Here is a 25,224-nt window from a genome sequence, read left to right as displayed (position 1 = left end):
ACCTTGGAATCCACAGCCATCCAGGTCTGTGGATTTAGAACGGAGTAGGGTAAGTCAAGGCCCTGTCTTCCATCCCCGTCGTTTGGGGACAGAGCTGGGGAGAGAGGACGGCAGTCCCAGCACGCTCCCTCTCTCCGTGGGGTGGTGAGCATGAGCTGGGGAAACAGCACTCCAGGCTTCAGCTACCAGGAGCCAGGCCCAGCTTCCTCTCTCCCTCCTCCCTGACAGAGGTCTACGCTCAGCTGTGCAACGTGGCCCGCATTGAAGCGGAGCGGGAGGCCGGGGTCCACTTCCGGCCCGGCTATGAGTATGGCCCTGGGCCTGAGGACCTGCACTACAGCCTCTATGGCCCAGACGGGGTCCCCTTCTACAACTACCTGGGCCCCGAGGACACCATCCCTGAGCCGCTCTTCCCCAACATGGCCAGCCGCCCGGGGGACCGCACACCGGCCCTTGAGCCTCCCCTGCAGCCCTCAGAACTCCAGCCCCACTACGTGGCCAGCCATCCAGGTCTGTGTTGCTGCAAAAATGGGGAAGAGGTGGGCTCTGAAGCCGTTTCACTTCCATCTCCTCCATCTGCTCATCACTGTCAGCAGGGTGAGGACAGGGAAGGGAAAGGACCACCAAGCCCTCTCACAGGTCACTCAAGGGAGAACTCCAAATGCCCGGGTCACACATTAACACCTCCCTCTGATGGACTAGCACAGGGGACACAGAGAGGCACAGGGCATCATCCCAACCTCAAAAGCTGCCTGTGGGAGTTGAAGCGGGGGACAGCACACGCTCCCACCACGCCACTTACAGTATGCAGGATACCCTGCTCTGCAGGTTCACACTTGTGACCTGAAATGGGAATCAAGGATTTCTAATCACTTTAAAGGTCCACTGTGGTGACCCAGTTTGTAAATGGCCATGACCCCAGCACTCAGGACTTGGATTCTAATGAGGAAGTCGGGCCTGGCATCCGTGCAGTGGACGCGGTACCTGCCACGGGGACAGCCACTGCATCTGACTCATCAAAACTGCACTGAGGGGCTTCCCTGGTGGCGCAGTGGTTGGGAGTCCGCCTGCCGATGCAGGGGATGCGGGTCCGTGCCCCGGTCCAGGAGGATCCCACATGCCGCGGAGCAGCTAGGCCCGTGAGCCATGGCCGCTGAGCCTGCGCGTCCGGAGCCTGTGCTCCGCAACGGGAGAGGCCACAACAGTGAGAGGCCCGCGTACCGCCAAAAAAAAAAAAAACTGCACTGAGATTAGGGACAGGGTCTTTTCCAGGGGAGGGGGGTTGCTTAGAGAAAGAGGGTTAGGCAGATCTTGGAGTTTTGCTTTGTGGTGAGTGAGGGTAATTCCCTTTTGCTACCAATCGTGTCCGCCCCCAAAAAAACTATGTAAAGATTTTAACAAAATACCCTGCCACCAACCACAACAAAATCAAAACTGTACAGGGACACCCAAGCGCTCAGGAGCCCTGGCGTTGTGAAAGCAGTGAGTCCCAACCTCCCCAGAGCCCTCATTTAAAGTAAGCGTGCCTCCCCATCTAAAATGACACGTACTTATTTTTAAGAGTATTGCTTTTTGCCTCAGCATCTTTCTATGAGAGTGTTACGATCCTTCCCAGCCCAACCCCAGGAGTTCATTAGAGGAAACCCTCTGAGCGGAGGGCGAGGGCCCCAGGGTGGAGTACAAGGCCTTAGACCCCTTCTCCCTCTGACTCCCTCCTACCAGAGCACCAGGCCGGCTTTGAAGGGCTTCAGGCCGAGGAGTGCGGCATCCTGAACGGCTGTGAGAATGGCCGCTGCGTGCGCGTGCAGGAGGGCTACACCTGTGACTGCTTCGAGGGCTTCCAGCTGGACACGGCCAACATGGCCTGTGTGGGTAGGTTTGGAATCAGAGTGGCAATGCCCAGGGAGCAGGACGGCCCTGCTGGCTCCATGTGGAAAAGTCAGACTGGCCCACGGCTCACTGAGGGTACAGGACTGAGCCTAGCTGGGAGACCCACTGCTGCCCCCTAGCAGGCCTGCCGGGCTCCAGGCCGAGGGGTGAGAGCTCCAAAGGTCTACGCTGTTTAGAAAGCCCTTTCCATGGAGGTTCCCAGATAGAAGAAAGGCAGGAACAAGACAGCATGGTCACAGTATGGGCTCACTATCACCGGCTTTGTGTCCGTGAGTTGCTTCCTTTTGGGCAGTGACTTTATCCTCCGGCCGCCACATCTAGGATTCCACTGCAGGGCAGGGGTCAGGGCTCAGTGGCCAGAGGGGCAGACGCAGCAGGCTGGAGGCGCGTGGGCTCCCTACCTCTCTCTCTTCCCTCTCCTCCTCTTAGATGTGAATGAATGTGATGACTTGAACGGGCCTGCAGCACTCTGTGTCCACGGTCACTGCGAGAACACGGAGGGCTCCTACCTCTGCCGCTGCCCCCCAGGTTATGTTGCCGAGGCAGGCCCCCCACGCTGCACCGCCAAGGAGTAGCAGCGAGGGGTCAGTGCAGGCAGTTACCTGGAAATGGGCCCTGGCCACCGGCGGGGCCTTGAGGAAGCTCTCCTAGTTGGGGAGACGACACAAAGACACCGGGCAGGAGGCCCTGCAGCCCGCTCCCAGCCAGCCTCATCTGCTTTTCATCTCCCCCAGCTTCGGCTCTGGCTGTGAGCTTCTGTCACCACCTCCACACCGCCATGCCCTTGCTTGGCTCAAACACCACCAAATGCTTTAATGCGTCAACCACTGGCCGTGAGGCCCAGTCTGCCACCTGTCCTGGCCTTGCTATGGGATGCTTACCAAAGGAGGGCCCTGAACCAGCCCCTCAAGCTGTGCAAACATGCAAGGTCCTTCGGCCTCACACTGCACACACCCTTTTCCAGCCATGATCCACGTATCATCCTGATGATTCCACACCTGGATCAGAGGCTATCTCCGCCCTGGGATGGTCCTTCAGAATCTATCAAGCAAAAAAGGATTGGGGGGAGTTTGGGGAGTGACTCCAATGCCTCCTCCCGAGAACCGTCACCACCACTCAGCAAATCTGGTCTGGGCCAGTTGTGCCACATCTCCACCTTGTTGCCAGTTCTGTGGCCCCAGGGAAGGGCAGAAGATCCGCTCATCTCAGAGAAGCCAAACTGACACTACATTGCTAGTGAGAGACACGGATGAAGGGGAGCAAGGAGGCAATGGAACAAAATACGGGGAGTTGATTAAAAAAAGGGGGAGCCAGGGCTTCATACAAATCTAAAGAAAATATTCAGTAGCTTCAGGTAAATAAACATGCAGAATCTACCCAGCGATAGCTCCTGTACCCCACAGCAAGGGCTGCCACAAAGCAGGGTGCCCACCTCAGAAGGCCTCTGTTAAATACATACTGCTTCTTACAGGAGACAAATCTCTCCCGGGCTCTCCTTTTGTGGACACCAGGTTGATGTGCTGAAAATAAAGAGTCTATTTTCTAGCTTATGAAATACAGTGTCATCTTGCTTAGGGGAAGCGAGATTTCCTACGTTGTTTCTTCTCTCTACTCAGAGGCCTCTGACCTCTTCTCCTTCATAAAACGGCTGGCTGGCATCCCACTGAGTTTACAAGTAGAGACTCACTCCAACCTTGGCCAGCTGGGAGTCTAAAACCACGGTGGAATAAAGAAATGTACATCTGGGCTCTCCTGCTTTTGTTTTTATTTCATATTAAACCAAATTTATAAACCAAAGTTCTTGGCTGAGTCTAAATGTTAGAGATGAGGCTGTGCTACCCCCTCGCCAGCTCTGCCGATAGTCTAGGATTGGGTTCCAATATCCAATAGGAAAAGGTTCTTTCCTCTTCTAAGACAAAGCAAGCTCTGACTTTGCATTTCTCTGATGAAGGGCAAGGTAAATGAACAAGACTCTGTGTGCCTGAAGACATGGAGATGAATGCTCTTTTCTTAATCTGTCCTGTCCTACCTGCCGCTCTGTCAGCCATCACAAAATAACTTATTGAATGCTTGCTATGTGCCAGGCCTGTGTTGAATGCTGTACACAAATTTCATTTAATCATCCAACAATCCTACTTACTATTTTTATTCCCAATTTACAGATGAGGAACTTGGACTTACAAAGCTTAAACAATTTGTTCTAGGTCACTATACTAGTTGAGATGTTCTCAGCAGACAAAAATATATAGTTCTTAAACATATGAAAATATTCTGACCTTCATTCATAATAAAAAGAAATACAAGTTAAAACTACACCGAGACACTTTTTTAAACTGTCAGATTGGCAAAGATTTAAGTTGGTTAAAACTCCTAGTTGGCAAGCACCTGGGGAAAGAGGTACTCACGTACATAGCTGACAGGAGTATATACTGACACAACTTCTAAAGAGGATAATATGGCAGTGCCTTTCAAAATTATAAAAGCACTTACTCTTTAAATCAGTAATTCCACTTCTCGGAATTCAACCTTCAGATATAGTCTTATCAAATGAAAAATGACATATGTAAGAGATAATTTATTATAGCATTATTTGTAATAGCAAAATGTTAGAAGCAATTAATTGCTACGGAGCCCTAATAAGGAAAAAAAAAAAAGTGGCTCTAAATGCCTGGGTAAGATTTCCAAAATAGATTAAGGGAAAGGAAGGTTATACAACAAAGTGAAGCCTACGCTGCTATTGCTATTTGTCTAAAACAGGGGGAAAAGAATTGGGTATCTGCTAACCTCATCCTTGCCGCTCCACCTCACAGGCCGTACTTCAGAGAACTCACCATTCCTCAATATACCCTTCGGGCACTGCACTTCCTTAAATGCTGTTCCCACTGCGCCTCCTCCCAGCCCTCACCTTCCTGCTCGCCCTTCCCAAGATAGTTCATGCATATACACATACGTCCTTGTATTAGAAACACAAATGGCATACTGTGCATGCTGTTCCGCACTTTTTTTACTTAATACATACTTGCACATAAAGGGCTGTCTCATTCTATTTTACAACTGTATACGTCTCCATTGAACGGATAAATCATAATTTATTTAATCAGTCCCCTATTAATGGAGATTTCCATTGTTTCCTATCTTTTGCTATTAAAAATAATGCCGTAATGAACATTCTTGTGCATATGTTATTTCACATTATATCTACGGAATTGTACCTGTGGGCTAAATTCTTAGAAACAAGGGTAGTTGATGGGGAGGGCAACAGAGTGGATGGGCACAGGATTGGGAGACTTTTCACTGTATTCCCTTTTGTGTCTTTTTGAATTTTGTACCATATGTCTTACCTATTCAAAAATAAAATATTTTTACATACAGCTGCTGGACATAGACTGCTTAAATGCTCCCTCTCTTTATATACTTATCTGACTATATTTTACAATTAAAGCCAGATGATAATTATTTCAAAACTTCTTAAAGCAAACTTCCTTTAAACAGCCCTGCGGCATATCTGTGGAGAAATGGCAAACAAGGACTTTAAAAGAGCAATCATAAACCTCAATGCAAGATATCTAGAAAAGCAGAGGAATTTCCTGCTTTTGAGACAAACATGCAAGGCCATGATAATGTTGCAAGGGACAGTGTGAGGCTCTGCCCACCGCAGGGTGCCAGTTCAGGGCCAGAGTTCACGGGAGGGCTACCCCATGACAGTCAGTGCTGCCCACTTCTCTGTATAGGATGCTCTGGCCAAATATCGACCCTCCGCTCACGCTTTATGACAAAAGACCAAAAGAATGGGGCGCAATTCTCTAACAAGAAAAGTTAGAGAAAGAAGAGTATCTTCTTGGACACCTACCTTAGTAGTCCTTCCTAATCTCTTACTTCTGAATCCCTTGTAACTGGTCAACATTCCCAAAGAAACTAAGGGTGGGTGGGACACCTATAGTTTATATACCACTGGTCACTATCAATCATGTAACTGAAGAGTGTGATTCCGCAACAAGGAAAGATCTGGATGTTGACCAAGAAGCCCCCTCTTTTGAGCCGACAACATAAAGGTTCACACATAAAGCAGAGGGAGGGCTCCTGTGCCTTCAGTTCTTACACAGTTATGTTTGGCTACGGCAATGGTGGGGCATGTTGCCCCAGGCAGTCACTAGCTTATGAAGTTAAATAAAACCAATTCTGCAATAAATAGCGTCTTGATAACCTCCCCTCAAAGTAATAGGGAGGCAAAATCTTCCAGCTGATACTGGAAGAGTGTAACATTTTCCTAAATGAACTGCACAGTGAGCAAAATGTGTGAAAACGTCTGCTGGCTTTTACGGCCTGCTAGGAAGAGGGCATCTGGTCAGAAAAGCCTACAGAAGACCCTAACCCTATTTTACCACCACTTACTATTATTCCAAGCCAACTGCCCTGTCCCCTTGATGCTATCCACCCCCCCTGCCCTGTGTTCTTAAAATTTCTACATTGCCCTCCTCCAATGCGGATCTCTTGTCACCACCTCAGGTTTCCCTATGAAGCTTTTCCAGTGCAATAAGGTGATTCCTCCCTAACCCACCCTCTGTAAACACAAAATTCCAATTCTTCCATTAATATGAGGTATTTACACATGGTCAATCAAAGAGACCCTGTTCCTGCCTAACTGACCACTGGAGTTTAATTGTTTTTTGAACTAAAGCTATTATGCTTGTGCTAAGATCACCATATAAATAAATAACCCACAAAAATATCATGGAAGAAGAGGTTTAACACCTAAAATGTAACAAAATCTCTTTCTAACGAGGATGAAAGGACTTAGTCTGAGCTCAAAATCTTATTAGGCCCAGGTACTGGCAGCAACTTTCAATAGCTTTGTAAAGTTACACACAGAAACTTCCAGAGTATGCTGCTTTCTGCCTCCTTCCACGGATATTTTCTTTAAAAAAAAACTGCTCAGGTTTCTGAGTGTCCCTTTCTTTCATCTTTGTACACACTGCACACATGATAGGTTTGTTTTCTCTAAGTCCTAGGTTTTCCCATATTGAAAATGTAAGTATGAAGTTTCTGTCTCAGATATTTTGTCTCTAAATTCTGTATTTCTATTTTTCTAATGGTAAATTATTTATTGAATGACCTTAATTCCAATTCAGTCTAGAAAAATTTCAATCCAGTCCAGAAATGCAAGATTTGCCAACATGAACTTTTAGGCTCTCGAGGAAAAGATGGGTTTAACCAATAATCCTTACAGAATCAACTTGGTTGTGGTTTCCCCAGAATTAGCATTCATTAATCATTTGTCATGGTGGTGGTGTTTTTATCTTTTTTTAGTTGTCTGTCCACGCAATTCTGGCTGCCCCAGTTCCGTCACACACATACCACAATTATTTCTAGCTCTTTAGCCTATTTAAGTGCTATACCAAACAAGTACTTTAAAATTCATTGGAATTTGTGGCTCAAAAGCTCTTCTTTCAGTGACTCTAAAGTAAGGTTACCAAGTTTAACAAGTAAATATACAGGATACCCGGTTAAATTTGAATCTCAGATAAACAACAAATAATTTCTAGCATTCACTGAGACACACTTATACTAAAAATTATTTGCTATTTTTCTGAAATTCATATTTAAATGGGCATCCTGCATTTTATCTGGTAGTCCAAACTAAAAAAAAAAAAAAAAAATCCCCAAGTATCTATTATCTGTGCCAACAAAGGGACCACTTCCTGCTACACAATGAGACCAGAAACATTTTACACCATAAGGTAAGTGAAGCAACATATTCTAAAAAGATTCAGTCACTAAAGGATCAAAGAAGCTTAAAATGTCTGTGTGAATATGGAGTATGGAGGCTATTTTTCAAACAATTCAAGTATCGGTGAGGTTTAGGTCCAAGTTTTCTGGGTGATGGGCAATTGGTTTTGTGAATCTAGCAGATTCATGAGTATGAGAGGAAAATGTATCTGCTGTAACAAATGGGAAGCAGAGAATGGGCTGCATAGAAAATAAGGGTAAGTCAACTAGCACATTCAGGAAGGATGAGATGAAAAAGATAACATTTCATTTGCCTTTTTCATCCTCTCTGGCCTAGTAACCAGTGTTCAACCTACCCAATCTGTGACCCCGATCCACAACACAAGTAATTAAGGACTTTCTTTAAAATGAAGCTTTTACACATAGCTATACAAGTATGTACAAGTAGCTCTGAAGGCCAGAGAATTCCAAATTCTGGAACCTTGGAGGCTCAACGATGATACTGGTTTCAACAAGTTACTAAATCTTACGTAATAGCATCTACAGGCTTGGCCTTACAACTGTGTGGGAGAAATTAACTCAAGAGTAAAAGCTTCACATTCTGAAAATAAATAGTGGTGAAACACAGCATTCCTGGATTGAGGGAAATCAAACTGTGAGAGGGACATGATTGGAAGGAAACCTCTAGAATTCTTCCAATCCCAGGTTCCTCAAATCCGTACAGATGATAGTAATCTCTGGGTCACCTGTCATCACATCAAAGTTTGACAGAGAAGGAAGACCCACAGGAGCAGCCTTGCTGTGCTTGAGGATTGTTCAACACTTGAAATGAGCTTCGGATCAGTTCTTGGCTGAAGTCCACATGGGCTCCTTTCACGAAGGCCAAGCTATCAGAGTCAACCACCACTCTTGCCCCACCCTGTTCAAATACCCTGAAAAGATGGGAGGAAGGCATTAATGTATATCATACACACCAAAAACAGAACACCCTCTGAGCCCAGAGATGCACATCCTCTGTTTTCTGAAATACAGAGGAAGCTTCCCTTATTACCTCTAACAGGTGCTGATCTTTTTTGAGGCAAAAAGATTCAACGGAATGAATACTAGGAAATGTTTAGAGGTTTAAGCCTGGAATCTTGCTAGTCCAGCCTGACCCTCTACCAACTATCCTATGCACCTAGACGGGCCAGTTTTCCTCCTATGACTTAGTTATTTTGAATCAAGACAACAAATCTTCACTGTATCCCCACTGTGTGAGAAGGGTGATGTTAAATTATCCTTAGCAAACGTTTTAAATGTGGAATAAAAGTGCACCTTAAACTGGAGACACTTTTATCCCTCTTGCACATTCTCTGGGAACCCACCCCTTTCTCCTTGCCTGTCGTCGGGGTTGATAACTGTATCCAGTGAAAATTTGTACTGGAATCCGGAGCATCCACCTCCCTCCACCTCCAGCCTGAGGAATTCTGACCCTTCGGTGATTTCCAGAAGCCTCTGAAATGCAGGAAGGGGGGTCAAGAATGCCAGGCAAGGGGAGAGAGAAAGGTGGGCCAAGGGGAGATGCCCCCACTCCCGGCCCTCGCCCGCCACCGCTGCCCCGCGTCCGGCCTCTTACCTGGACGCAGCTGTCGGTGAGGTGGATCTGCCCTTCGCCAGCTTCGGGGCTGGAGGACGACAGTACCCGAAGCGCCCGAGGTCCGTGGGAGGCCGCGAGGAGCCTGCTGCGCAAGGGGGGAGGGTGAGCCTGAGAGCAGAGAGGCACCTGGCGCCCTCCACCTGGACAGCCTCAAGCCAAACCTTCACCTCCCCCGCGAGCCTTAGTTTCCCTTTAGTCCTGGAGGCGCAGAACCAAACACCCTTCCCAGGTGCTTTTCTAGGATTGGTACCTGCCCCCTGGCCAGGGAGTGACTGCTCTCAGGGCCACAGCTGTTAGACACAACCCTCTGGCGGTCGCCATCTTCTTCCACAAGCACCGCCCTTCGCATTGTCCCAATCCCCTTCTGCGTCTGGGCCTCGGGAAGCGGGATCCACAGAAACCCCGCCTCTGAGCACACCTATTGGGTGGTGCAGGAGGAGGGGGAACTTGATTGGCTGGAAATGCTCCCATTGCGGAAGCATTTGTGGGACGCACCCACAAAGCCCGGACGGAGCATTGGAGAGAGGAGTCGGGCCGAGGGAGGTGGGAGCCAGCTGGCCCGGCAGCAAAGTGGACCGGATGGGCGGGGTTTGCGAATGTCTGGGACCCTGTGTTTGGCTCCCTGGAGCCGGGGGCGGGGCGCGGGCAGGCCTCGGACCCGGTTGCTGGTGACCGGTCGCCTGACTGGGCTCCTCCCCCGGCCCGCCCCTGAAGGTTTATCTTGTGACCGCGGAATCTGGTTTTTCTTTCCTTGAGCTTGCGGTCTTAGCTGCGATGCGTTTCTTGGGCGCCGCGTTCCTGTTCCTGGCCCTCAGCGCCTCCGCCCTAGCCGAGCCGGTGCATTTCAATGACTGCGGTGAGCCCCGGGGCCAGCCTGAGGTTCCCGCACCCTCTGCGGGAGACCTCGACAGAACCTGGTGCTAAGATCTCTGAGCTGGGTTGGGTGGGTCCCCCGGGCTGCCAGGCTCAGCCTCGGACCCCTCGTGGAGTGGGCTGGAGTGTGTTGGGGTAGGGGACAGGGTGCTGGCCTGGATGAAACCCGACCACTCACAACTTTTCTCCTTCCTTGGAACGCGTGTTTAGGATCCCAGCACATTCCTGGAGGTGGGCCTTTTGCTGAAGTTTCCTAAAGATTGTAGGGCAAACAACTGAAGGGCCGTGTGCAGCGTTGGGCGTAAGGGGTGCAGCGCAAAACTGCTTTTTACTTATGCCTTGTGTCTTGGATGTCCTCTGCCTCTCCGCTCCTTTTGCTTTGTTAAATTTCCCTTTTGCTGACAAGTCGAAAGTCAGTTCTCCTTTTCATGAGTTATTCTGGTAGGGCGTCCTGTGGGCTATGGAATTTTGTGATTCTTACCAGTTTTCCCCTCCTATTTATAAAACTCATGTTTCTGGTCACAACTTGTGATGCATAACCCTCTCATGCAGCTGTAGTTGGAATCTTTGTTGAGAAACACAGCAGGGGGTAGAAATTGTGAGTTCCTTCAGTCAAGTCTATCAAATTGTTTGAGCAGAACTTTTCTGAAGTGGAGAGGTGTGATAATAAATGAAAGAGGCATGAAACTGATTTTATAAAATTTATGAGCTGGAAGGAAACTTGGAGATCCTATAGTCAATCACTGAATTCCAGAGATGTTAGGTTACTTACCCAGTCACACAGCAGAATGGCAACCAGAATAAAATTGCTCCTTCATATCCAGTGCCCAGGTAATAGTAATTGCTTAATAAATATTTGTTGGAAAAGTAAATGAGGGAAGAAATACTCTTTCCACTATATCTCCAAAATTCATTTTGAGGCAAAAGCAAAGTTGGGGGCTAGGAGACAGGAGTGATTAAGGAATAAAAATTGCTGGCCTATTTATACTTAACAAATGCTGTTCCACCGAACTAGGAGACTGGCATTTGAAAGATCCTATTATCACCTCAAGTTACTGCCTTTCCCTCCATTAAACTTAGTGGCCAGCATTTGGATGAAGAAACTGTTAACTTTATTGTCACTCAACTCTCGTAATCTATTTTACAGATGAGGAAACGGGCACATTAAGGTATTTGCCCAAGTTCTTACAGCAGTAAGGAACCAGGTTCCTAGTAAGCAGTAGGAAACTAGTGGGTGTTTGTGAGGCACTTTGGGTTTGAACAGTAACATTAACATTAAAAAAAAGGTCGAGGGTCGGGGTGGGGTGGGGGGGACTCGCCTGTCGGTCCAGTGGTTAGGGCTCCACGCTTACACTGCAGGGGGCAGGGGTTTCATCCCTGGTCAGGAAACTAAGATCCTGCAAGCCATACGGCGCGGCCAAAAAAATTAAAAATTAAAAAAAGAAAAACAGGGCTTCCCTGATGGCGCATTGGTTGAGAGTCCGCCTGCCGATGCAGGGGGCACGGGTTCGTGCCCCGGTCCGGGAAGATCCCACATGCCGCGGAGCAGCTGGGCCCGTGAGCCATGGCCGCTGAGCCTGCGCGTCCGGAGCCTGTGCTCCGCAACGGGAGAGGCCACAACAGTGAAAGGCCCGTGTACCGCAAAAAAAAAAGGAAAAGAAAAGAAAAACAACTAAGGAAACTAAATCCTGACATTGTTCTGCTCATGTGAAAAAAGCAGGTGTTAGACTTATGGCAAAAACCTCTTAAAGGAAGGAGAGTTTCAGTTACAGACTTTCAATTTACTTTTGAATTGGGAAATACAGTGTAAAAACTTCAGTGCCCACATCAAAAGGTTTTTTGAGTCCCACTCTATGCCCCCTTTCCCTGAAGTGGTATTTCCTCAAGTGAGAAATGGGGTCAAGTGGACTAGTTTTGCAATTTTTGCAGGTTAGGACAGAAGTTTGCCCTATGGACACTGGAAATCCAGGAACGTCTTGTCAGCAAAAATAAAACTGGATGAAGGAGCTACAAGGACTGCCCTCTACTCAGTTCCTACTAGATCTTGTGACCCAGCCTTAAAAGAAACTAGAATTTGAAAGCTTCAGCATAAGCACTGATTTTCAATAAGTTGTTGACTAAAATTCCGGATATTTTCTTTCCTGGCCATAGACGATAGGACAGAGTGGAAGAGGGTGCTTAAAGAAGAGAATCTTGTATTTATTGTTTGAGAACTTTGCCCTGATGGAGAAGCAAGTTGGTGATAGGGAACTGCTAAGTATGATTCAGACCTAGCTGAAGCAGTGTTAGTCAATACGATGCAACTCTTCCACCCAAGAGCAGGCAGATAATGTGCTCTCAACCTGCCATTTCCTTTCTGTCTTCGTGCATTCTACTTTTGAGACAGAGTCCATTCTATTGTCTAGATCCATAATTTCTACCCACAAAATAAATTTGAGGTGAGAGGCTCACCCTTTCTATGAAAGGGAAACTTGCTAACCCACCCAGGAGCAGCTACTCTAGATTGAATTCATGGACTAAATCCCAATATGATAGTAATAGTGAATACCTATATAGCATTACTATGTTCCAAGCACTTATTTCAGAGCTATATGTGTATTAGCTCACCTACCCTATGAGGTAGGTACTATTATTAGCCCCCAGAGAGGCTAAGTATCTTGCCTTAAGGTTCCATAGTAAGTAATGGAGCCAGTGAGATTTCAAAGCCAGGTGTCTGGGATCCCAGAGTCTAGCTGTCAGCAGTGGTATATGAGTGGCGGAACTTAAGCTTACCCTATTGTTTACTTGTATTCTCTCCCATTCAGCTGTCCGGTTTCATGGGCCTGGATGAAGTAAGGAGATTCTTAAAGATTTGTATTTAACGTTTTTTGGTCAAGGTATTTTTGTCCTTGTTTAGACTGAAAAAAAAAAAAAAAAAAAAAAAAAAAGGACACACACCCTGCCTCAAAAGCACTTATTTTGAAGAACACAGGTTCCAGAGTAGAGTGTACTACAGATGCACGCTTAAAATTGTTCTCATCCGTAGGAGTATACAAAGCTCAGAGACCACTGATTTGGAGAGCTACCAGGACAGGATTGAAAGATGGTAGGCAAGGGCAGTTAGGGAGCAGCCAGTCTCAAGATTCCAAATGGAAACAGTAGCCGTGCAACCTGAGCCATCGCTTATGCGGTGTGTGCTGCTTCAAAATCCTGTGTCAGGATGGAAGGAAGGGTGGGGATGATTTTCCCTGGAATAGCCCTCCCAGGATATAGAGCAGGGGAGCTGACTAGGTATACTCAATAATTTCTTTAATTCCCTTTCACCTGTCAAATGTGAACAGTTTCCTGGGGACCACGGATGGTCAGAGAAAAAACTCATCCCCATTGAGAAGGCCGAGCACCTTCCCGTTAGGTAAGAGCCTAGGTGGTTTGTTTTCCCACCCATTTCAATACATTTTTCTTCTTTTGCAGGTTCTGGGGTCGGAGTTATAAAGGAAGTGAATGTGAACCCATGCCCCACCCAACCCTGCCAACTGCACAAAGGACAGTCTTACAGTGTCAATGTCACGTTCACCAGTAGTGAGTAAAAAGTGGCTCTTACCTTCAAATTCATCTTAAAGCGTAACATCAATCTCAAGTACTGGAATAAGTGGGGGAATATGAGGGAGGGGAATTGCAGTCGGGAATTCTGTGACCTCCCTGTCAATGGGCAAAGCTTGGATTCACTATGCTCCTACACTATGCTCCCTTCTCATACTGGGTTCCCATATGCCTGTTTCTCAGAATTCATAGTTGCCAGACTCCCTTCAAGCAGACAGGGGGATTTCCATGTTTTCACAGGTCAAAGAAGACCGCTTGGCTTCTCCGTGCCCTATTTTGGTCCACATTGTACAGTGGATTTCATGGGAGTGTCAACTCTGTTTAGCTACTGACTGCAGAGTGTTAGTACAGACCCCAACACTGTAGGCTCTGGAACACCTCCAAAGTGTTATTTCAAGCAATATATCTTCTGGCTGTTAAGTCTATATTCTGCCTGAAAATATAGGAACAATTAATATTTAGCCTCTGTAAGGTTTGGGGAACTCACTGGTGACCCAAGAAACAATCAAGAAGCCTTCTTCTTCAACTTGAAGACATGTTATTGGAACTTGTTTCTTTCTGGAACCACATTCATTTCCTTCAGATTCCCAGGAATCTAGACAATGTGAGAATCTCTGTTTCTAGGAAGAGCATCTACCTTGAATCTTTCCCTCATTTTCTATCCTATGGAACTAGACTAGACAGACTAATTAAGAACTTTGAGATTTCTATCATCTCTCGTTTGTAAGCCTAAAGACAGCTCTTAAGTCCTAGAGTTGTTCTCTCTCCTGGACAATACCCTGTCCCCTCTATTGTTCCAAACCAAAAAAGTACCTTCTAAACAAAAGTAATTCCCAACCCAGACAGAAAGAAAGAAGCAGATCTCCAGAAGAACCTAATAGTGCATAGCTCCAGTTACCCTAATTTTAGTATATTTATTCCTCTGCCCAACTTGCAATATGGAGGGTAGAGGTTAGCAAGAAATGTTCCTCTTTCTTTTACCAAGTTTCTAAAGGATTACCGCTGTCACTGCTGTTACAGCCCGTGGCATTTCTATGGAGACTCCTGTTCCCTCTTTCCATATTGTCTTCCATTTTATTCTTAATTTCTATCGGAATCCTTTGGACAGGGTATTTGAGAATTCAGCGACCTGTCTCCATAAACCCTTTAAGATACACAATACACTTTGACAGAATCTGATGTAAATAGTAAACAGAAAGTTTACCACCAAATATCAGTTAGCTTGTTCGATAAAGTTATTTATCCATCCAGGTGGCTCTGATTCTCCTGAGAAACTGTGAAGGCAGTGAAGAGCAAGGTGGGGTCAACAGCAAAGAAAACAGCCCCCACTGACTGCTTTTTTTTTTTTTTTGTATAATTCAGTAACTTTTCAAGTTTCAGAGTGAATGCTTGCTGTATAGCATTCATGGAGGTACTAAGTATAACTCCAAAGAGAAATAGACCCTAGGAGTTAAGAGATACAGAATTTGGTTTGCTATCCCAGCAATGCCGTTGCTTGAGAATATGTCTGAATTTTTTATTTAGAGTTTGGAAATGGGCTGTTTCCTTCACCATCTTATTCTCTTTTTTTTTTCTCTTAGGCACTCAGTCTCAAAGTAGCAAAGCCGTGGTGCATGGCATTGTGATGGGCGTCGCAATTCCCTTTCCTATTCCTGAGCCTGATGGTTGTAAGAGTGGAATCAACTGCCCCATTGAAAAAGACAAGACCTATAACTACCTGAATAAACTACCCGTGAAGAGTGAATACCCCTCTGTAAGTGACATTGTAGTTGAGGACACCGAAGGTCCTGTGACTAGATTGGAAGTCTGAGGAGGGGGCAGGAAGAAAAGATTAGAATAGGAATCCTTCATCTCTATGAGGAAGAGTTGGACACCTGGGAGAAAGGAGTGCAGGAATCTTGAGCTGGGGCGGAGAGTTTTCACTGTGTCCCTTTGTTCTTTGTCTCTTGCTTAGTGGTCAGCCTGGGCCTAACGATGCCTTTTTTATATACAGTATTCCACTGGATTCTTGTGACCACCTGTGTAGAGGTGATACTATCCCCATTTTACAGATGAAGAGATGTTAGCCTCCAATGCTATGCAATGTGAACAGAGTCCATTCTGCCAAGAATTACAGCCTAGATTGAGACCCAGTTCTCGTGATTCCAAAACCTGTGCAATGTTACAAGGTTTTAGCTAGGTACCACATAGTTCAAGATTTCAAGTAATCAGAGCATTGTCATCAGAAAATCCTGGTGTCTCCATTAATCTCTTAACAAGACAGCAGTAATTTATTAGGTCCGTAGCAGAGCGGTGGCTTTTTCCTCTGCTTTCTCTCCTCCGCCACCACCCCCACCCCCAACCTTCACCTCTGACTTGCCCTGCTGTACCTACTTCTTTTTCTACCAAACACTTATGAGATAGAGCCTGCTGGAATGAGCCTGTGTTAACAATATGAATCTTGATAAGAATGGGGGAAGTAAAGGGATTACTTTTTTTCCGTGAAGAAAAAGGGCTGTATTTTTTTTTTTTAAATTTATTTAATTTTTGGCTGCGTTGGGGTTTTTTTTGTTGCTGTGCGCGGGCCCTCTCCAGTTGTGGCGAACGGGGGCTGCTCTTCGTTAAGGTGCACAGCTTCTCACTGCAGTGGCCTCTCCCATTGCGGAGCATGGGCTCTAGGCGCGCAGGCCTCAGCAGCTGTGGCACGTGGACTCAGTAGTTGTGGCGCCCGGGCCCAGCCGCTCCGCGGCATGTGGGATCTTCCCAGACCAGGGCTCGAACCTGCATCCCCTGCATTGGCAGGCGGACTCTCAACCACTTCGCCACCAGGGAAGTCCCTAGAGCTGTATTTCTTAAAAGGACATCAAGTAGAACCAGGAGCAATCTGGCCATTTATTTCCTAGAAACAGCAAGTAATTAAAGGACATTCTAAAAAGACTCAAATATAGGGAGTCTGTGCTTCAGAGGTAACAGAGACCCTAAAGGTCGGGAAGAGATTTGTAGATTAGCTTGCAGAGCAGCCATGTAATCATGGGCATATGTAATCTGAGCCTCAGTAACTTAGAGTGTCTAGTTAGGGCCTGATACCGAGTAGGCACTTAATATATGGTAGCTATTGTTAAATGACATTTCATTTGTTTTTTGTTTGTTGGTTGTTGTTTTTGTTGGTTTTGCCATGCCACGCAGCTTAAGTGACATTTCCTTTGAAAACCAGCTTAAACTATGTTAATGTGTGCACTAAGTGAAACAGTAGTTAATGTGTACTAGTCTTGAAAAATTTACCAAACAAGTTTCAAGAAGCTGGGTATCACTGTCACTCAAATGTTGCATTCTGAAGAAACATTTTGAGTACAAAAGAGAGGTTAGGGCTTCCCTGGTGGCACAGTGGTTGAGAGTCCGCCTGCCAATGCAGGGGACACGGGTTCGTGCCCTGGTCCGTGAAGATCCCACATGCCACGGAGCGGCTGGGCCCGTGAGCCATGGCCGCTGAGCCTGCGCGTCCGGAGCCTGTGCTCCGCAACGGGAGAGGCCACAACAGTGAGAGGCTCGCGTACCACAAAAAAAAAAAAAAAAGAGAGGTTGTAACTAAAAGCAAGTAAGCTTAAGAAAGGACTGGCAAAGTGCCAGTGATTTATTAAGAGTTAGAAGAGACAGCTCATAGTATGAGTGTAACAAATCAAGGCAGAGATCTCTAAGGGGGTATATTATTGAAGAAGAAAAAAAAACAGTTTAAGGGCATTAATCAAAACTGTATTGCCACAAAGATCATTGTCCCTGAAGGTATTCATACAGCCGTAAACTCCTTTGAACATCCTTTGTGCTTTGACATTTCCTTTTCCAGCTAACAAGTAAGTTTCCTGAGACCTAGGAATCTAACTTTTTTACTCTTCATATTTCATAGTTAAAGTTGGAAAAAACTGGATCAGGTTGTCAAGATGCATGTGAAATTGTTTAAATGTAAAATTATTTTTCATGGATGGCTTTATTTTTTTTTAATTAATTCATTTATTTATTTTGGCTGCATTGGGTCTTCGTTGCTGCATGCGGGCTCTCTCTAGTTGCAGTGAGCAGGGGCTACTCTTCGTTGTGGTGCGCGGGCTTCTCATTGCAGTAGCTTCTCTTGTTGTGAAGCGTGGGCTCTAGGCACGCGGGGTTCAGTAGTTGTGGCTTACGGGCTTAGTTGCTCCGCGGCACGTGGGATCTTCCCCTACCAGGGCTCAAACCTGTGTCCCCTGCATTGGCAGGCAGATTCTTAACCACTGCGCCACCAGGGAAGTCCTGACTTCATTTATGTACCATTGATCTCAGAGGGGAAAAAATGCTTTAGAAATTGTATTTGAGAAGCTAACTAGACTAGGATGTGGCACTGCGAACACCAAATCCTTGGTGTAACTTGGTTTGCCCTTCTAAGCTTAAGGACACGGGCTGTGCCCACATCCCAAGCAGCCTTCACGATGGCATGACTTAAGAAGAAAAGGATGAGGAATTAGGCAGCTTGTTACAATTTACATTTAGGATTCATAGTTAAACCCATTCTGGATTGAGGTGAGGTTCTAGTTTCATTTTTCCCAATTCTTTTTCTCTTTCTCCAGATAAAACTGTTGGTGGAGTGGGAACTTAAGGATGACAACGACCAACGTCTCTTCTGCTGGCAAATCCCAGTACAGATTGAAAGCTAGAGCTATTTGATGCCAATATGTCCGTCTGGGGGTGAGAGAACGCGGGTGGAGGGAGGGGAGGAGAGATCAAGTCTAAACTAAATCAGTGCCATAAGATGAAAGGAATTTCTAGACTGCCATTCTAGCCTCTCAACCTCCAAAAGCATCTAAGACCCTATTTCCTGAGAGCTCAGAACTGTCGCCCCTGTATTATCCTTTGTAAAAGGGTTGAAGGAAGGAAGAGAAAGTGAGACTGTAGGGATTGATTTAATTGTCTTCAGGGGGAGTTTTTTGTTTGTTGGTTTGGTTTGGTTTGGTTTTTGCTTTTGGAATAAGGAGGGTCTAACCAGACATGATCCAAATGAGGCTGCTTGGGGGATATTGGATAACTTGCCCTAGGGTTACCAGCCCTTGCGGCAAAGCACGGGTTCCAAATCACATCCATCTAGGTGGGATATTACATCTGCAAGTTCGTCATCTCCACGTGCCTCTTTGATTTCAGTGCATCTGGCCAATGAGCTTCCTCACCTCCAGCTCCGCGGGCTTCCTCACCTCCAGCTCCGCTGCTTCACCAGCCATGACTTGCTCTGCAGTGGTGTCCAGCGTGGTAGTGGAGGGGAGGTATTCTACGACAGAAATTCTCTGCAGTTAGCTCATGTCTCCTTTACTATCTTAGGTGGTTTTCATTAACTGCATCACTTGATTAGCAGATGTTTGATTTTTTTTTTTTAACAACACTAACTTGTGGCTTCTTTATGCACCTGGAAATGTCCCTTTGAATAAATAAAAACTCGTCAATCTTTTCTTCTGCATTTGGGCTGTGGACACCTGCTTCTTTCAGAGTATGTTCCCCCAGATCCGTGGTAGGTGGACACCTGGTCCCATGGTCCCAGAGTGCAGTACTATAAAGACATGACTTTCAGAGACTGCCACTTCTCCCTTTCACACAGGCCTCACCTCTATCTTACACAAAATGACCTTGTTTGCTTCACTTTGCACAGTCTTATACCACCAAGTGTGCTTGAAAGAAACAGTGAAAGCAAACATCACCTAGTTGAATAACAACATCTGCAAGGTCAGGGGAACTGAATTAGGGGTTGAGGCAGGGAGTAGGAAGTTACAAGTTGGCATAAGCACAGCAATCTTTGGGGACCTCCTGCCTTGAAGAAAGCCTAGAAGCTTAAAGATGAAACGTGAAGTTGCAGGAAGTAATGGCTAGATTATTTAAATCTTGGGAGTGTCCTGCTCGAAGTACAAGTATAATCATGGGGCATATATTTTGCTGTTTTGAATCAATGTACTATCGGTCAGGTTTTAGCTGTCACAGAGATTGCAGCCCTATTCACAAAGGAGTTGGGTAATGTGGAAGGTCATCTCTTTTAGGCTGGGGTGCTTATGCAGCAAAGAAGTCATTTGGTCCAGTTCTTTTCATCCTACCGATTTCACTAGATTTCTTGGATTTCTTTGGCTTGTGAGTTTCCCAGGAAAACCACCAGGGGACAGCAATAGATTGGGAATAATGTTATCAACGGCCAAGATTTCCTAGTTAATTCCTGGAGCCATTCAACCACTGTACTCTAGCTAAGATGTTTTGTGTATCCTATCACACTGTGACTAGAGGGACAGCCCACTCTGTCTCTGCATGCTGAACCCTGGGTATTTCAAACTTAAATGGATTCCAAAGGTGGTTAACTGCTGTGGTTCCTGGCTTCAGACTGCCGGTAGTTGGATCCTGGCTTCACCAATCAGTAGGATAACCAGTATGATCTTTAAATCCCTTAACTTTTCTGTGTGTCAGTTTCCTTATCTGTTAACTAGAGTTAATAACAGTAGAGCTGTGAGGATTAAATGAAGCGATGCCTGTAAAGCATTTAAAATGACCCCTGGCACATAGTACATAATCAGTAAATGTTAGCTGCATTCCAAGAGACAGACATTGTCCCTCATCTAGGTCTAGCAGGAAAATCAGAAAGTTCAGTCTGATGTGTGATGATACGTCACCTCAAAAAGGAGGCAATCCTCTATGCACAGGAACTTTCTCATGTGCCTGGAAAACCTCAGTTCTCATATGCGTCTGCTTTCTCCCTAATCCCAGAAGACTCTCATGTCATTGAGCTCCTTTGAGGCTAACAAGTGCCTGCCCTGCATTTTGTACTTCTGCCCTCATATGCTGAAGGAAGACAGAAAAAAAGCAGTTCCACAAGTGTATACCCTTCTGTTAGAACAGAAGGGTCATGCAACAGCTTAGAACTGTTTGCCAGCCATTGTGAGGTTACGTGGAGCCTGCAGCAGTGAGCTGGGTAGGGCTCCCATGGGGGGATTAGTTTGAAAGGTCATCTTCTGTACAGAGGGTTTGCGGGCAGCCCCCTCAAAAAGGTCATGCTCTTTCCTGTGATGCTCTCACGTTTTTCTAGTCCACTGAGCAAGCCATGGAGGCTTAGACAGCTCCTCTCTTGCGTGAGTTCCAGAGTAGAGAAACCCCAGACTCCAGTGGTTAAAAAGAACATGATGCAGACCCGTTTACAGAATAAAGGGAATCCAATACCCAGTATCCCCAGTTTGGGAGAGCGTTAGATGGGAGGGCTGGCATTTAGTCAAATCTTCAGGCTAATGAAAAGCAATGAGCCTGGAGTCATGTCTAATCCCCTATGTTTGGTTTGAAATTTTAGTTGACTTTTTAAAAGCAACAGATCTTAATTATATTTTGCGAAGGTCGATAAAACAGTCTGTTCTCTAAGAACACCCACGGACATAGGAAAGTGGCTTGACATAGGTGGGGTCCAGGCTAAGGGAAGGTGATCTGGGATCAGCCATTTACATCAGACAATCCAAAAAGCAAATATTGCTTAAATGACTGGGTTGTTGTGAGGACAGGGTCATGGTGCACAGGGAGAGCATTGACACAGAGGAAAGGGTTATGTGTGAAAAATGTCGCCAAGGTGATAGTTACCTTGAGCAAGTTTTTTCCCAGGGGCCCTTGGGAAAGAGACAGATCAGGAAATAGAAGCTGGGGGATTTAAAGGCCTGAGATACTCAGCAGAGGAGGGTGAGGGTGTGTGTGTGTGTGTGTGTTGGGAATGGGAGATGCAGTCTTGTGTGAGCTGCGGTAGAAAGTGGCACAGGATCTCCACAGATGTTGCCTAAAAAAGTCTTTAGAAGAGTTGAGTCATTTTTGGGTTGTTGTGTTTCCTTCTATGAAGAGAATCCCCTGGCCTATCCCTCAGATTCTAAACTGAATCCTATTCAGTTACAGCTGTCAGTTGACTAGCAACTAAATGGTCTGGGTGTTGGTTGCCATGGAAACAGCTAAAAGGCCCATCGCTATGGGAACCTACCATGCTCTCCAAACCAGGGGTTTGGTTTCTAAAAAGAAGTGGAGGGGAAGGTGGTGGATGGGGCCCAGGAGATGGGCTGCAGAGGTGGCTTGAGGGTCCTTGGAGAAGGTGGCAAAGTGGTGAGCGCACATGGCTAGCTCCTTAGTGACTGGGGTGGAAGAGGAGCAGTGGTGTCTCCCACTTGCTGCAGGCATTCCCTGCCTGTTCTCGGCTCCTTGCCCCATGACGCCAGAGAGTGCAGATGTTTGCTGTCCCAAATAGAGGGAAGGCATGAGACCCTGGGGCAGACCTAGCCTATCAGCGCTGCTCCCCTCATCTGCCAGGGCTCTGAGAGGAAACGTCGTGGCTCCTCTCTGCCTGGCAGGCTGTTCTCCACACGTCGTGTGTCCCAGATAAGCAGCCAGCAGTGAAAGGATGAGCTTAGCTCTGCCTGCCTGTGGGTTAAGCCGATAAGGAGCCTGGCAGACAAAATGGATGACTGCTGGCCTTGAACATGGCAGAGATGCTGGGAGTTGGAAGATGCCAGGAAGCAGAAGGGCTTCTGTTCTCAGCATTAGAGAAATGCATTACTCTGCTCTCCCCTACCCACCCACAGGCCTCTACCACAAAAAAAGGGGTACTGCAGGTGGAGCAAAATATTGAAGATGGGGTTTTGCAGAGGTTCTCAACGGATGTGCACAACAGTTATGAGATTCTTTTCTGGGTTTTGCAATCAAGGGAAATAGCTTACATCAGTGTTTAGTGGTAAGCTGACCTTTTACTGAAACAAAGACAAAACATCCTAGTGGCTCTGCCATGAATTACTGTCAATGTGTAATATAAAAATGGAAGGGATTGGGCTAGATAATCTCTAATGTCTCTGTCAGAACTAACAGCTTATGATTCATCAAGACACTGAAGGGAAGCTCAAGCACCACGGGCAAGCAGATGCAGACTAGTCACACCTGTGAGAGCAAGGACACTTCCTGGAGTCCAGAGGGGCTTAGGACAGAGACTAAGGCCAAGATATTTGATTTAGAGACCATCTCAGATAGGTTTGTCCCTGGGGACTTTCACCCGATTCTCCAGAATCCTGAGGTGGGTGGTCTTGATCTTCTCTCCTCATTTCACCTTCTCCTGCCTGCAGGTGCTGGTCTTGGCCCCTCCTGGGGAGCTTTAGAGTCTAGGAGCCTGGCACCAGAGACAGATGCCAACTGCGATCTGAACCACTCCACAGGACCATTGAGCATTTCCCCAGGCTCGTAGGGAGGTTTTCACTTTTGGAACACAGTAGTTGTTTAGATTTCTATACTGTTTAAATTTTTTTTTTTAAATACATACTGGGTTTCTATCCCAGCTCCAACTCTTTCCCCAGCTGATTGACTTTGGATGAGTTATTTAACTTACGCTTAAGGCTTCAATTTCCTCAGCTGTAAAACAGGAGGATAAGAGTGTCCACCTGGGGGTGGTTCTAATGATGACCCGAGGTGGTGCATGCAAAGCATTCAGCTCAATGCCTGACTCTAATAAGTACCTGATTATTATTATCCTTCTAGATAAGAAAAGAAGGTTGCATCCATGGAAACTGCTCAGTGGCCTAGAATCACAGGCATTTGCCATGAATTTGTCTTCTAGACTTCATTTCAGGTGCCATTCAAGACCAGTGGCCTCCTGATGGCCTCCCTGTGGTTTGCCTTCATTAAGGCGGATTCTAATCCTCTCTTTATGACACTTAACCACATTCTTTTTCATGTGTAATTTGTAATTATTGTGTCAGCTTACCTTCCTACTAGACTGTAAACATCTTGAGAATAGAGACTGCCCTTTCCTCTCTAAGTAAATGCCTAAAACTCAGCACTCAGCAATTATTTAGAATATTTTTTTTTTCTTTTTTTTTTTTTTGCCGCTCCACAGGTCTTGCGGGATCTTAGTTCCCCGATCTGGGGTTGAACCCGGATAAGCGCTGTGAAAGCGCCAAGTCCTAACCACTGGACCCCCAGGGAATTCCCATTTAGCAAATTTTTTTAATGTGGAAAAAAATGTCATGATTCTTTAAGTTTTGAATCTGACCATTTAACCCTACAGTAGCCTTGGTCTCCAAAGGGCTGGGAAGAGTAACAGTTGATTTGGTTTCATTCTCAGAAAGAAGGGCATGGTAGTGCCCTATCCTGGGTGGGTAGCTCTAGAGCAGGACTCGGGCTCCCATCTTGTAGAAGTCAGTTGTCATCTGTGTCCGGGGCTCATTGACAACACTAGCTTGTCTCCAGGCTGCAGGCTCCCTGGCCTTGGGCTCAGGAGGAAATGTCTCCCCCTCCCTTCCTGGCAGCTGTCTGTCTTCAGTTCTGTTCTCCCAGCCTCCCGGCTGCTCTTGGCTGCTCCCGTCTGGGTCACGATGCCAGTTCTGTAGCTGCATGTTATATCAGGTTGCCTCTGAGAGTACGAGAGAAAGTGGATCTGGCTTATCCAACTCCATCCCCTCTCTGGTACGCTGAATCTCTGCAGCCTTTCAGCTTCCCTCCAGAGCTTGCCAGTGCTCGGCTCAGCAAGAACAAGGCCCATAGAGCTATCCAGAGCATCTCCAACAGTGTGGCTGCTGAGAACCATCTCCTTTCAAGGTGGGTAAAGGAAAGCGCTGGGGTAGGGAGTAAGGCAGCAGAATGGATGTAAGAGAAAAGACTCTAGTCTGGACCGATTTGCCATAGGATCTTTGGACGAATCATTTAACCTCTTTTAGTTAAATATGTCACAGAGGTGTTGTATGGACAAAAGGAAACGATAGATGTGCACATATAGCTTGGAAATACAAAGGCTACTCATACTCAGAATATTGATATCATAGGCTAGTGGAGAGGACTGGCAATTCACCCTGTAGATTTTCCTGCTTAGTTACTGATGACCTGATGAGCTGGACATACCCACAGAAAAACCCACAAGGAAAACAAGGTCCTGGATTTGATCACTCTAAGAGCAAGTTTAAGATTTCACCACAAAACAGATAGCTAAGGCAGCTGACTCTTCTGAAGTGTTTGCTGTTGGTCCTGAGGGTATATGCAGCTAAGGCAACTGCTCATTTACGTCATCCTCATTCCCTTGCAGAATTGATGTGGGCAGGACACTGTGCGTTACTTCAGCCAACGCTTACCGAGCACCTATTGTGTGCCAGGCACTCTGCTGGGCCCTAGGGATGAAAAAAATGAGTAGGGCAAGGTCCCTGCCTTCAAGGAGCTCAGAGTCTAGTGGTAGAGGCAAGTGGCAACCCGTCATGGCGACACAGTGGGACGGTGCTGTGACAGTCACATGCCATGGCACCCAGAGGGCAGAGCTCTGAGGGCGATTTGGCCTGGAAGAGGCAGAACCAGGTCCGTCTTCTGCTGGGAGCATGGCTGCAAATGGAGATGTCTAATGTGGTACTAGACCTTTATTCACCCATCATTTATCCTTCCTTCAGCCATTCAACAAACATGTCCCTGCTCTTTGTCTTCTGAGGTTTTTTGGAATATTTATTGTAGTGAATTTTACCTTCTCCTGAAACTTCTCATTTGGTTAATTGGTTTTCACTTACAGTTCC

The 25,224-nt window shown here is 46.4% G+C and overlaps 4 protein-coding genes across 7 annotated transcripts in view; 2 read left to right on the top strand and 2 right to left on the bottom strand.

Annotated features, from left to right (window-relative positions):
- The window catches only part of LTBP2 (latent transforming growth factor beta binding protein 2), a 101,619-nt gene extending 96,358 nt beyond the window's left edge, over positions 1–5,261 (top strand). For both annotated transcript variants that reach the window (XM_081227556.1, XM_081227555.1), the window contains 3 exons: positions 229–510; positions 1,723–1,872; positions 2,320–5,261. In XM_081227556.1, the coding sequence (XP_081083682.1) occupies positions 229–510; positions 1,723–1,872; positions 2,320–2,465 (578 nt within the window). In that variant the 3' untranslated portion in view covers positions 2,466–5,261. The remainder of the gene's footprint in view (positions 1–228; positions 511–1,722; positions 1,873–2,319) is intronic.
- Positions 1–25,224, bottom strand: part of FCF1 (FCF1 rRNA-processing protein) — a 239,062-nt gene that overhangs the window by 203,992 nt on the left and 9,846 nt on the right. The gene's annotated exons all lie outside the window — the stretch shown is intronic.
- ISCA2 (iron-sulfur cluster assembly 2) lies at positions 5,381–9,602 on the bottom strand. 2 transcript variants are annotated; one of them, XM_081227557.1, is made up of 4 exons: positions 9,504–9,602; positions 9,233–9,338; positions 8,996–9,111; positions 5,381–8,549 (listed from the first exon to the last, which is right to left on the bottom strand). In XM_081227557.1, the coding sequence occupies exons 1-4, from the start codon at positions 9,572–9,574 to the stop codon at positions 8,375–8,377; spliced, it is 468 nt and encodes a 155-aa protein (XP_081083683.1). In that variant the 5' UTR covers positions 9,575–9,602; the 3' UTR covers positions 5,381–8,374. The 2 variants fall into 2 exon arrangements, with proteins under 2 accessions (XP_081083683.1, XP_081083684.1); XM_081227558.1 differs by having other exon boundaries at positions 9,233–9,335.
- Positions 9,962–19,154, top strand: NPC2 (NPC intracellular cholesterol transporter 2). Of its 2 annotated transcripts, XM_081229811.1 has the most exons (5): positions 9,962–10,109; positions 13,577–13,684; positions 15,286–15,458; positions 18,277–18,394; positions 18,845–19,154. In XM_081229811.1, exons 1-4 carry the CDS (start codon positions 10,028–10,030, stop codon positions 18,361–18,363), a joined length of 450 nt encoding a protein of 149 aa, XP_081085937.1. In that variant the 5' UTR covers positions 9,962–10,027; the 3' UTR covers positions 18,364–18,394; positions 18,845–19,154. The 2 variants fall into 2 exon arrangements, with proteins under 2 accessions (XP_081085937.1, XP_081085936.1); XM_081229810.1 differs by having other exon boundaries at positions 18,277–19,154.

The sequence above is a fragment of the Mesoplodon bidens genome (assembly GCF_964165515.1).
Source record: "Mesoplodon bidens genome assembly, chromosome: 3".
NCBI lineage: Eukaryota > Metazoa > Chordata > Mammalia > Artiodactyla > Ziphiidae > Mesoplodon > Mesoplodon bidens.
Note: the sequence above shows the minus strand (reverse complement) of the source record. Positions and strands in the feature narration are given on the sequence as shown.